The following is a 12,500-nucleotide window of genomic DNA, read 5'->3' as shown; positions in this document are numbered from 1 at the left end:
GAAGTGGTAAGACGTCTCTGGCACATCGTACTTGTTGAAGATCTTGGTGATGTTGGACTGCGACTGGTGCCCTCTGCCCGACCCACTACTTCCTCCACTCGCACTCCCCCCACCCCCTCTGGCCTGCTGCATCTGCTGGGCTTGGAACTCTGGCAGGGACTGGAAGCATATGTTAACCCTCTTACATATGAATAGAGAGAAAGGAGAAAGTTAAAAGGAAGAAGAAGAAGAAGGGGAAAAAATAGAGAAAGAAAAAGAGGAGGGAGAAGGAGTAGCAGAAGAAGAAAAGATAGCTGAGAAACCATATCATTCCCTGTAACTGTTTATGCTCTAGACTATACTTTCTATATTGACAAGGAAACATTTCTAGCATTTGCCTTACAACCTATACAAATATAACCATGACTATCCACTGTTTACCTCTAACTTCCGAACAGCTTTGGTCTTCTGGTTCTGCTGCGTTGCCTTCCGCACCAAATCTGACAGGGAGTCAAGGAAGTGGAATGCTGCTGTCAGCTGTGAATCCGTCAGCACCCAAAGCAAGTCGTCCATTAGGATCACTAGACGGCAACCAATCACTGTGCAATCTGTTTGTGGGGAGAATAATGAAGAAAAAATTAGTTAGAACTGTTTATGTAACCTTCTCCTATTGTATTCTCATTCCTAAATATCCTGAAGAAGGGCAATGAGACATATTTCTCAATAGAGAGACAGAGAGCAGGGAAATAGATGTCAGCTTACCCGCAAGTCTCTTCTTTATTGTAATACGACAGCGCGCCTGGTTTGTGATGAGTCTCAGAGGGGTGAGTCCCTGGTCTCTGGTAGATCGTGCTTCTACTCTTAAGGTCTGCCACGAAAGCTGTAAAGTGATTGTAAAAATAAAATTAGGGTGGGGGAAAAAAAACAAAAAAAGTTATCTTATAAACATTGAAAATAAAAAAAAGACATCTAAATTCTTCTTTCATCTCTAAGAATAATTACCTCTTTAAAGATAAGAAGTTCACCCTTGTCTGGTTCTTTTAGCCTGGTCATGCGCAGGTCAGCTTTCTGCCAGTTTGGGTTCTTGGAGTCCAACATGATGCGTGAGAGCTGTGTTTTGCAATGAAAAAAAAAAAAAAGTACAATTTTAGTGTCTAGAAAATGCAACTGCCTGTTCCCTTCATTTATGACAGAAATAAATAGTTAATAACAGTTTATATTTCTTGTTTTTATTAGCATAAAGAAACAAATAAATTGTATTGTTTTTTGCATAATAATTTACCATTAAAAAGATCTTGCAGAGAAATATGAATTAGATATTAAAAAGTTTTTGTAGTAAACTTGCCATGCATTCTCACAAAGCAAATATCAAAATAATAGATTTACAGAATCAAAAAAGTGAAAAAATAGAGAAAACAGTCTATGTTCACGAGTGAAAAACACACTGAAATTAAAATTATAATAATTCATATGAAATTAAAAAAAGCAATTAAAGCTCTGCACTTACCAAAAAAGTAGATTAAGAAAAGGAACCTTAAATAATATGGAAAAGACATACAAAAAACAGTATGGTTACTAATGTTCTTCTAGAATTTTGGTAAATATTGTGAAAGGTACAACAACAGGAAAAGGCCTGAAAATACAGAGGAAAGGAAAACATAGACGATTATTGAACAAATTGGCCTACAGACTGTGATAAAATAAATAAAAAGATAAAGACAAATATTGTTCCCTGGTATTGTAACCTTTTCAATTAAAAAACAACAAAATTATTAAAGATATGAAAATTTAGGAAATACTGAGAGAGTAAATCATTTATCCATAACTCATTTACAAAAATGTTTAACCTAAAAAATATAAACATGTATTATCATTGGAAAGATCAATATGATAATTCATACTGAGCAATTGAAATATATAAACCCTTGGCAATTTATATAACACATAAGAAATCTGAAGTATAAGGACATGTTGAGAACTTATGAACATAGGCTCTTAAAAACACCACTATGTAAGAAAAACAATAACATATATCAAATACATATGTGATTACAATGAATTTGGGAAAATTAAGAAAAGAAAACGGTAAGTATAGGTACAGGAAATCTCAGCTTTAAATTAACTAAAACCTTCATGGAACTAAGTCAAAGTACATCAATGCAAATATAAATAACTATTCAATGACATCTATTGGGAAATAATCACTCATATCTACTCTCTGCAAAAGCATTTCCTGCACACATGATCAAGTAATTACTTGACTGTCAAAAATAAACTGACACTAATATGTTCCTTAGTCCCCCTCCCAAATGTCCCTCTTATACAAGCTTTCAACTCTCTCATTTCTTAACATATAAATGTTAGGACTCTTGTCAAAAGAAAAATATGAAAAACAAAACTTATTAGAAGACACAAAAATGCTTGTTCAGGAGAAGCAAGACAACAATAGCTGCATACCTGGAAAGAAGCATGAAAAGCTGGACTGCAGAATGTAATGAGTACAGAGTTCACGGTGACAGTCATGCCATCAATGACTTTATCAGCAAAGCCATAGCGTCCACCCGAGCTGTAGGAGGGGAGGACGGAGGAGCTGGTCTGAGAGCGCAGGTCTGTGCATGTCTCCATCTCTACCTGCACCTCATCCAGGCTCTGCAGCAAAAAAAAAAAAAAAATTAAATAAATAAACAAATAAAAAAGAAGTAATGAATATAACAATCATGACTAACACAAAACATAAGAACAAAACTTGATAAAATACATGCAATATTGTTTTTTTTTTCCATAATAAATGCCAGTATCTTACTCAAAGATATTAAAAGTTGAAAAAAAATAAGTGGAAAATTTGAAGAGGCACAATCTCTTACCACTAAAATGGGTACACTCTTGAGCTTGGTCCATTGTATCTTGAGGTTCACGCGGTTCACTAATGCCCTTTTTATCCGCAACCAAGCAGGAAGTTCAAGGAGGTCTGTGAGAACTATTTCATTGAGCTCTAGGTTGGTGAGCTCACCCTCTCCCTTTAGTGTGCTCACATTCACACTATCTGATGACAAGTTCTTTGCAAATCTGAAATGGAAAGTTACACTAAATGATCTAAAATAGAATAAGCAAAAGTGTGTGTAAATGTATCTACTTGAGAGGGCCCTCTGACCTCCTCTAATGATCTCAGCTCCTTAGCTCTTATCAATAGTGATGTGAATATTCCTTAGACTAATTGGATCTTTAAACAGACACCTGTTTCTTTATTGACAATGGGAAATGCTCTTAATACTGATATCCATAAACACTTCCTTTATTTCCTAACAAACTTTCATCCTTTATTTTATGTTCTTTTGCTACAAATGATCAATCTATTAGAATCACTTCTATGGATTCATTTTCATTTTCCAAAATAAAATATTTTCCTTATTCTTTCAATAATTTTATCTAACTAAGGTGGCTGACAGAGGGCTAATATCCAATATGCTCTAATCTTATAGTATACAAAATGAAGTTAGGTTCAATCACTTCTGTGGTCTGTCAAATATTCATTCCTTTGAAATAATGACTTAATAAATATGAATATATTACACATTCTATAATGTAAAGAGAGAAATATGACATCCTGAAACAGTCACAGGGCAGATGTCTTAGTGACCTTGAAACGTCCTTGAAATAATATTGAATGACTGACTCTATGAGAATGCATGTCTACTTACTTTATCAGAAATATATATATTTTTACCATTTATTAATATTATTTGATAAACTGTTAGTCACTTACAATCTCCCTTTGATTCCCATATCAAACCAAGTAAAGAGCATTAAACGCTCTTGCACATATACACCTGTACATATTTTAGATAGCCCTTCACTTCTAAAATTACACTTAAAATAAATGCTAAATGTCAAACCATCAAAATACCATCTTGGTACTGTCATCCAATTCAGTTAGCTATAGCAGTCTAAGTTCCCTTCAAAGGGGAGAATTATAGATATATAGTAATATTAAACATAATGACAACAAGACATACGTCTATCTCAAACATTAAAAAATAAAAGATAATAAGGAATACTTTCAACAACTTTTTTGTGACTTGACATTCGGACTGCCTCAACTCCAAATGCCAGACTTTTCTTCAGCTCTTATTAAAAACTCAATGCAAACATTAATGCACAACAATACCCAAATCAACCAAATCAAACTCGAAATATAAAGCCCCATTCACGATCGAAATGCCACATAGGCTCCCGATCTCCCCCCTGGAAATCCTCGCCTCATACGTCACTTTCCTTCGCCACACTTTTCCCCCTCGCCCTTCTTACTTCGACAAGTGTTTCAGGATCTGGTTTTTGATTAGGCCAGCCATCTCGGGGTCGGATTCAGAGGAAGAGGAGAGATTATTCCATCAATTATTCCATCCGCGATCAATCAATCAACTTCATGTTTACTCTGGGTTGGGGAAGGAGGTCGCTTGCACACCGAGTTTGGGGCTTAAGGATAACGTTAGATAGATTTTCTAGCTTTTATCGCACTTTTTTTGCGTTTCTTTGTTTATCGGATTTCCTGTCACTCATCTATCTGTAGATGTTGTTTGGTATATCTGAATAGTCATTTAATGTTTGGGTTTGTTACTTGTTGTTTACCATTGGTTACTATAGTCATTTATCATTTATTAAGCCCTTCCAAAGGTGCCCCTTCTAAGATTATGACGTAGCTCTAGGTTGTTCTTTGGGTGTAATGGGAAGAAAATACAATTCAGGAAAAGTTGTAACTCTTATAATTTTTGTGAAGACCCTTTCCATAAATGTGGAATTCTTAAAATCAAAGCTACATCTATGGCAGCAGGAATTTATGGTGCCTAATATTTCTGAGTGATTAATTTGTGTTGTTTATCTATGTTGCCTAGAAGGTGTTTTATTTTTTCTATCATAAGGAATAATATCGTTTTTTTCCCCTCTGCCATACTTAGACTGTAAAGGCAACCTTGATGTCATTCCTTTTCCGATATTCTATGAAAATACATGAAGTGCTGAGAAATCATGACGGATATGAATATACTATAATAGTAAATTGTAAATTAAAACGAGCAGTAAGGATGATAATCATAGAAAAAGATATCCTAACATGAACTGATTAGTCAAGTATTTTCTAATAATCTTATTATTCGTTTTCTCAATATCAGTTACATATTTTTTCCTCATACTTTTCTCGCTCAGCATTTATCTGGCTTCGCCTTATCATTTAATTTCAAGAGAGAGTGAATAAATTCTTCAAATCTATAAACTTGAATGAAGATGTAAACAAATCTCAAAATCTGAAGGATGAGTCAGATAAACAAAAGAGCATCAATAAAATTATTTTATGTAGAATCAAATAGGTATTTTTATCAAAGGAAGTTCTTTGAACATAAACCCAAAATCTATACATTTCAGGTTTAGATCCTTATTGCCCGCCAAATGTATAATTTTCGTTCATGTTTTGATGAAGGAAATTAATGGAAATTGATGGCAGTTAATGGAAACTGAAGAGAGTAGATGACTATATTCATGGTAGGTCTTCTATAGCGAAGGTTATTATCAGATTTATATACAAACTGGTTGCAATCTCTATTCTTGATATGGTATTGTGATATTTTGTTTGTTCAGTGTTCATGTTACGTCACTGTTGAAGGAAAAATAAATTTTGAAATGAAATGAAAAAGGGTATATTATGTAGTATTCTTTGGATAGAGATGGTTTAATTGAAGTCATAATTTTTCTTTTAAATTACAGGTCACTTGTGTCATATATGGTTGAAGGAAATATGAAGATTTAAAGATGGTAAGCATATTATTTAGTTATTTAACATATACTATTTTATTATTGTATAGACTGGATAGGTAATTGTCCATAGGTAACTGCTTGTTGAATCTATGTTCATTTAGCAAAGTTATGCAATGCTTTTGCCTCTGAACTTTACACTCAAGCAAATAAACCACCTTATGGATTCAGACAAGACAGAGATTGATGATAAACCACCTGTAGATTCTGGCAAGGTAGAGCTGGATGACCTCCCTGGCAAATTATTGTCAAAGAAAGAATTGATCCAAGCTCTATCATCCTGAAATATACTTTGGAGGTTTGTTGGCAATTGCTCGACTGGAAAGTGTATAAGTGATGGTGTTGCTTGATTGGTCCGTTTCTAGGCAATTACCACTCTATAAAACTTTTTACTTTAATGTATTTTCATTTTTTTTATTTTTATTTTTTTTATTAATCATTCAGAGTATGATGCTATATCTGCAAAAAAAAAATCAGTTAAGAGAAATGAACTGCAGTATGTTTTGATATTGAATGGAGAAGTTGTTTTGTTCATACAAGTTGTTAGCTGTAAAGATTTCCAAAATCCATGATGGTTATTAATTGGCAATTAATTTGTAGCGCCGTAGCCAAGCCCCGAGCCAACTGCTGAAGCGCAGCTTGGAGGTCAGTCCAGACTCCGATGGCAGAGTTGGAGGAAGTCCCGTAACATCGAAGAGGAAAAAGTCGGTGGAGAATGAGTGTGTGGGTATTCCTGTCTCGCCCTACCGTGCCCCTCTTCACCCCATTGGCAATTCCACGCAGCCGATTCCCTCAACACCTTCATCTTCTCATGTAATGTATTTTTGACTATTTTCTTTTATTGTTTATTATTTTTTTGATGTTACATATTACAGTATAGGAAAATTACCTATTTAAATGATGTATACTCTATTTTAATTTCCTTTTGTTTTGTGGACTATATTTATTTTTATCTCCTAGAAGTACATTGATAGATGATGTTTGTAATAGTATAAATACCCTTACAGGAGGCCCTTATTAGGAAGATTCTTGCCAAGCCCTTTAAGATACCCATTCCAAACTATGTCAGACAAGGCTCACGCAGTCTTGGGATTCGTCGAAATGGAGTCAGAAGGCCTTTACATGACCCAGAGGAGCCAAATGCCCTTGTCTTATACAACCCACCTATATTGTCAGCTCAGGAGAAGCTCACTGCAAATTTGTAAGTGTCTTACTCCTTGGTCAGGGTTATGGGTTGGTTTGCAGTGTTATCTCTTGTGAGCTGAAATTAAGGATTTCTGTGGAAGATTTAATTTCCAAGTTAACTTTATAAATTATTTTTTTGGAAGTCTTCTCAACCATTTAAAAAAAGTAAAGCTGTGCATTACTGTAAATTAAGCATACTCATATTCATTTTGCAATATTCATGTTTGCATCACATGATTATTAAAAAGGTGAAAGGAAATAAAGCAAAATATACATGCATTATATCTAATTGTTTCTTATATAGCTCTAATAGACTGCATTATAAGTAAGTTGTGCAGTTAAGAAGTAAATTGATATTTATATAATATTCTAGAGAGAAGTTGGAGGTTGCTGTTGTTGTTGACCCACTACTCTCAAAAGTTCTTCGTCCTCATCAGAGAGAGGTGAGGATTACTGCTGTTGCATAGATTTACTTGCTTATGTGCTCAGTTCTGAATGCAAATGAATACTTATAACACAAAGGAGATATTAACTATAGCCCTCATTACTTAGAGATAATTAAAAATAATTAGATTACCTTATATGCATGATCTTGCATTAGACATCTCCACATTACCTTTGTCATACTCTAAACATTCTATATTTGTTCCTCACTGAACAGGGTGTCAAATTTATGTACGACTGTGTGACGGGGAAACAGATAGAGGACAACTTTGGCTGTATCATGGCTGATGAAATGGGTCTCGGAAAGACACTACAGTGCATCACCTTGCTATGGACTCTGCTTCGACAGGGACCAGACTGCAAGCCCTTGATTGAGAAGGCAATTGTGGTGGCTCCATCCAGCTTAGTTAAGGTATATCTTCTGCGATGTTTATGTTTATCCCAAGATAGTCTTTTTGAAGTTACTGTTTTTTGATTGGTATAGGTTAGATATTTATGCTGTATTGTGATTTAGAGGCTTGAGAGGGGTAAGAATTGCTTATAATTCCTAAAGGGATTTAGAAACAGATTAAGATGTGTATTATGTGATTGAAAGTGTTCATGTTTTCTCCATAGTTTATTTGTGCAGTAGGAGTTTTCAGTATAAGGCCATTCCATTATTTTTTCTTGTGTGATATAGATTAGTTTATTTCTGTCCTAGTATGAGTGAATTAATAGTTGTGTTGGGTAGGAAGAACGCATGTATGGCAGATAACAGTTTTATCATCACTAGATAACTTTAGTTACATAATAGTCCATCAAACTATTGTTTTTTAAAGATAATAGTGGTGCAGTCCTCATGCAAATTAAATTAAGTTTTAAAATTAGGTGTTTTATAAACCAGTTCAATAGATTCCTAGATTTATTAATTGATCTTATCTAATTGCAGCCCTTTAATGCAAGTATTGATATACGCATCACCTTTTTCAAAATCTTTTTATACTCTTTTATTTAATTTTGTAAAAATAGTTTGCCTAGAATTCATGAACTTTAAAACCTGCAATGTTCCAGAACTGGCAAAATGAGATCAACAAGTGGCTCAAAGGCCAGCTAAACTCCCTGGCCATAGATTCAGGTGGGAAGGCAGAGATTGACAGGAACCTGGAAGGGTTCATGATGACCCACGGAAGGAGGCCAGTCAATCCCGTGCTGATAATATCCTATGAGACCTTCCGGCTGCATGCGCATGTGTTGCACCAAGGAGAAGTAGGCTTGGTACTCTGTGATGAGGTAAGGTTATTTCTTTGTGTATGAATTCTTGATGGTTTTGAACTTTGTGGTTTTATTCAAATATTGTCTCTTGCTTCAGTTGGCTCTCCAGTTTTTTTCCCCTTCAGATATGTTTTCCCTTAAGAGTTTCTTGTAATATTTGATTTGACTGTTTGACACTTTTGCTCTGGGTGACGTGATATCATGTCATGTGAATATTTCGCTCCTGCTGGGTGAGGGAGAGATCATGTCATGGTCTCTCCCTCAAAACATATGGTTTACATTGTTACCTATGTACATGATCATAGGAGTTTCATTTATATAGATGCATTTTTATTCATTTGTGAAAATAATGTAAACAAATACAAAAATCTCAGGTGTCTGAAACTTCCTTTTTATTTATACAGGGCCATAGACTCAAGAACTGCGAGAACTTGACCTACCAAGCACTGATGGGGCTGAAAGCCAGACGTCGAGTATTGCTGTCTGGAACGCCCATCCAGAACGACCTCCTTGAGTACTTCTCCCTCGTGCACTTCGTCAATGCAGGCATCCTGGGGACAGCTCAGGAATTCAGAAAAAAGTATGAACGGCCGATTCTGAGGAGCAGAGATGCCGAAGCTTCTGATAAGGAGCATCAGATCGGGAAGGAAAAGCTGGACGAGCTTATTGGAGTTGTCAGCAGGTAAGCAGAAGTTGCCAGTAGGCATTGACAGATGGTGAGAATGAACAGTAAAACGCTACTCTTTTGAGGTGAATTCTTCAAAATTCTCCTGGAGTCCATCCTGAGGTGTGAAGAACTTGTCTCATCTTTTCAAAAAAATCTATGTGTGTTTGTGTGCATGTGCATTTGTTTGTGTTTGTAGATAGTAGTAAGTAATCTGCAGTATATTAATTGTTGTATTTATGCCATTTCTTAAGTGATTTTGATTATACATTTGGCTTTGTTTGTTTGTTTCTTTATTTATTTAAATATATATTTTTTTGGTAGATGTATCATCAGGCGCACCAATGATATCCTTTCCAAGTACTTACCAACGAAAATTGAACATGTGGTTTGCTGTCCTTTAACCACAATGCAAGATGAAATTTATGTAAAGTTCCTTAACTCTTCAGCTGTCAGGAAACAAATCTCAGGTACTGTATTTTATTGATTTTTGCAATGTTGAAATACATATTTTTGTATATTTTTTGTTGCAGGGTTATTACATATTATTGTTCTGGACATTTTATTTTCATTGTATTGGCAAATTTGAATAAGATATTGTTTGAAATTTTCCTTTTTTCATGCACTGAATCTCATAGTTTGAATGTAAAAGATTTTTTTTCTTACTCTCTAGTCAGATACTAGATTTTCTAAAAACAATTGTGCCACAGATGGAGACAGAAGGCTTGACAACAGTGCCTTGGCTGCAATCACAAGCATGAAGAAGCTGTGCAACCACCCAGACCTGATCTGGGAGAAGGTCATGGCCAAGGAGCAAGGCTATGCTGGCCTCGCTGAATTCTATCCTGCCAACCATGATCCAAGGTATTGTTGGATGATGTATTTGCGTTGCTGTGGGGTTTGTACACTGGTAGCATTGTTATCAAGTGGCAGTGAATATATGTTTGTGTTTGTTTAAGTGTATTGGAAGTTTGTTTCTCAAACATATTCAGTTGTTCACATTACTGTGATGTACTTTATAAAAAATATTAGTAATATTATCTTCTGTAACGATATCCATATCTTCCCTGCACAGGAGACTCCGTCCAGAGTTATCAGGAAAAGTCGCCGTTTTAGACACGCTGTTGGCCCTTATTCGGAGTAAGAGTGATGACAAAGTGGTCCTCATATCCAACTACACTCAGACCCTTGACCTGTTCCAGCAGCTTGCAGCTTTGAGGAATTATCCATATGTGCGACTAGATGGCTCCATGTCGATAAAGAAAAGAGCAAAGGTGGATTGAGCACTTGACTAAGTTTGAGTTCTGTTTGTGAAAAGATCAGAGATACTTTAGATAGACATACATCCTCAAAATTATTGTCAAATACTGTAAGTAGCTGTATCTTCTTGAAAGATGTAATGACAATTATGTATAATTCTGTAAAAGAAAATTGAAGTAGCTTTTCAAATGGTTTTAAATAGCTATCCAAATTTATTATCTTCTGTAGTTATTCTGTATCTGCATCATTGAAATCAGATAATTTTCCTTTGTTCATAGCTATAGTCTGAATATGAGTAATTGGAACCACTGTAATATCCCATGTTTTCAGATTGTGGAGAAGTTCAATGATCCAACGGGAGGAGACTTCATCTTCATGTTAAGCAGCAAGGCAGGTGGCTGCGGCCTTAATCTCATTGGAGCTAATCGTCTTGTTATGTTTGATCCCGACTGGAACCCAGCCAACGATGACCAAGCAATGGCCCGTGTGTGGCGAGATGGGCAGAAGAAACAATGCTACATATACCGGCTTCTTGCTGTAAGTATGGCAGCTGTCATCTTTTTTAAGTTAAACTATTTTGGAGTTATTTAGTACCCTTTTACTTAGTACTCTTTTAAATTTTACTTTTTAATGTGTTGGGATTTGCCTTTATACTAATAATTTAGCTATTCTTATAGACCCATACTTTATTTATGCAAAAATCTTTCAAAAGCCAAGTAATAAAGAAGACTTTTTCCTTAATTCCAAATGATATATTAATCTTGCTTGTCTCACCCAAGACTGGCAGTATCGAGGAGAAAATATTCCAGCGACAAGCACACAAGAAGGCTCTGAGCAGCTGTGTTGTGGACTGTGAAGAGGACGTCCAACGGCACTTCTCTGTCTCTCAGCTGCGTGAACTTTTCACCCTTACTAAGAATACTACTTCGGATACTCATGATAAGTAAGTTTTGTGAATGTAAGAGTGAGGCAAGCTATTTTCATGTGCACTAAAAGGATTTCAAATAATTGTTAAAGGAGTGTATAGATAGAATTTAGAAAGATGGTGACAAAAAAGTGATATGATTGGTTCAAGGGACTAGAAATTACAAAAAATTGAATGATTGGATATATAAAGAGGAGGGTAAGTTTGATTATGATTTGAATGTATTTTTGGTGCTTAGTATTTCAAGTTGTGCTGTTTTTCACTGAGATTTATTCCCATTTGAAATAATAATTGTCTGCAGTTTCAAAGTGCACACACTAAAGTATGAACTTTTATTTCCAACCACTTCACAGGTTCAAATGTCGCAGATGTGTCAATGGCATTCAGGTTAAACCTCCGCGAGAGGATGCTGACTGCACATGCGACCTCTCTGATTGGCATCATTGTGCCGATGGAAGGGGACTTCAAGATGCTCTGCTGCGGCAGTGCTGGCCAGCTGGCATCTCCTTTGTCTTCCATCAGCGTTCACATGAGCAAAAGGACATCCCATAATAGACAAACACGTCCTCATTCCTCTGTGTTTTGAGGTTCTGGACAGAAAACAAAATGATACTATGAACATAGTAAAGAATATCAACTGACTCTTCTAAAGGGTTTTCCTATAAAGTTATATAAATTGTATATATATATATTTTTTACTTGTGTTGCTTTGTACATATATTTTTTTTCTGTTGATATCAGTCATTACTGCTTTTTCTCCACTGTAAGTGAAGGGATTTGCAATCTGATAAAGTATTCAAAAGTCCTTCCATTTTATAATGATTGAAATATAGGCAGCTTTTGGCTTGATATGCTATTGTATAGAAAATAGTCTTTTCTAATAAATTTATTCTGTGATGATCTTTTTTTTTCTGAAAGTCAGAATGAACCATAAAAATGAGTTAATTAAGTGTGCATGTCAAATTTCTGGTTCAATGAAGCCCATAAGAT

General features: G+C 35.3%; 2 protein-coding genes across 5 annotated transcripts in view; one reads left to right on the top strand and one right to left on the bottom strand.

Moving 5' to 3' along the window:
- The window catches only part of LOC122263468 (bridge-like lipid transfer protein family member 3B), a 39,938-nt gene extending 35,488 nt beyond the window's left edge, over positions 1 to 4,450 (bottom strand). For 3 of the 4 annotated variants that reach the window (XM_086552225.1, XM_086552227.1, XM_086552228.1), the window contains exons 1-7: positions 4,285 to 4,450; positions 2,844 to 3,045; positions 2,437 to 2,628; positions 982 to 1,089; positions 742 to 859; positions 421 to 587; positions 1 to 159 (exon numbers count right to left, since the gene is read on the bottom strand). The exon at positions 1 to 159 is cut by the window's left edge and continues 43 nt beyond it. In XM_086552225.1, coding sequence (XP_086408351.1) covers positions 1 to 159; positions 421 to 587; positions 742 to 859; positions 982 to 1,089; positions 2,437 to 2,628; positions 2,844 to 3,045; positions 4,285 to 4,328 — 990 coding nt within the window. In that variant the 5' untranslated portion in view covers positions 4,329 to 4,450. The remainder of the gene's footprint in view (positions 160 to 420; positions 588 to 741; positions 860 to 981; positions 1,090 to 2,436; positions 2,629 to 2,843; positions 3,046 to 4,284) is intronic. The other variant, XM_086552229.1, reaches the window with a different exon arrangement.
- Positions 4,451 to 5,375: 925 nt separating this feature from the next.
- okr (DNA repair and recombination protein RAD54-like okr) lies at positions 5,376 to 12,407 on the top strand. The gene is made up of 14 exons (XM_043031897.2): positions 5,376 to 5,511; positions 5,734 to 5,781; positions 6,382 to 6,594; positions 6,789 to 6,982; positions 7,340 to 7,409; positions 7,628 to 7,822; positions 8,461 to 8,679; positions 9,066 to 9,343; positions 9,650 to 9,795; positions 10,036 to 10,189; positions 10,401 to 10,599; positions 10,916 to 11,122; positions 11,365 to 11,528; positions 11,864 to 12,407. The coding sequence occupies exons 2-14, from the start codon at positions 5,779 to 5,781 to the stop codon at positions 12,060 to 12,062; spliced, it is 2,241 nt and encodes a 746-aa protein (XP_042887831.2). The 5' UTR covers positions 5,376 to 5,511; positions 5,734 to 5,778; the 3' UTR covers positions 12,063 to 12,407.
- Positions 12,408 to 12,500: the final 93 nt, after the last annotated feature.

Source organism: Penaeus japonicus, unplaced genomic scaffold (assembly GCF_977035675.1).
Source record: "Penaeus japonicus unplaced genomic scaffold, GWHDUDI00000001_assembly GWHDUDI00000026, whole genome shotgun sequence".
Classification (NCBI taxonomy): domain Eukaryota; kingdom Metazoa; phylum Arthropoda; class Malacostraca; order Decapoda; family Penaeidae; genus Penaeus; species Penaeus japonicus.
This window is presented reverse-complemented; position numbering and strand designations above follow the sequence as displayed.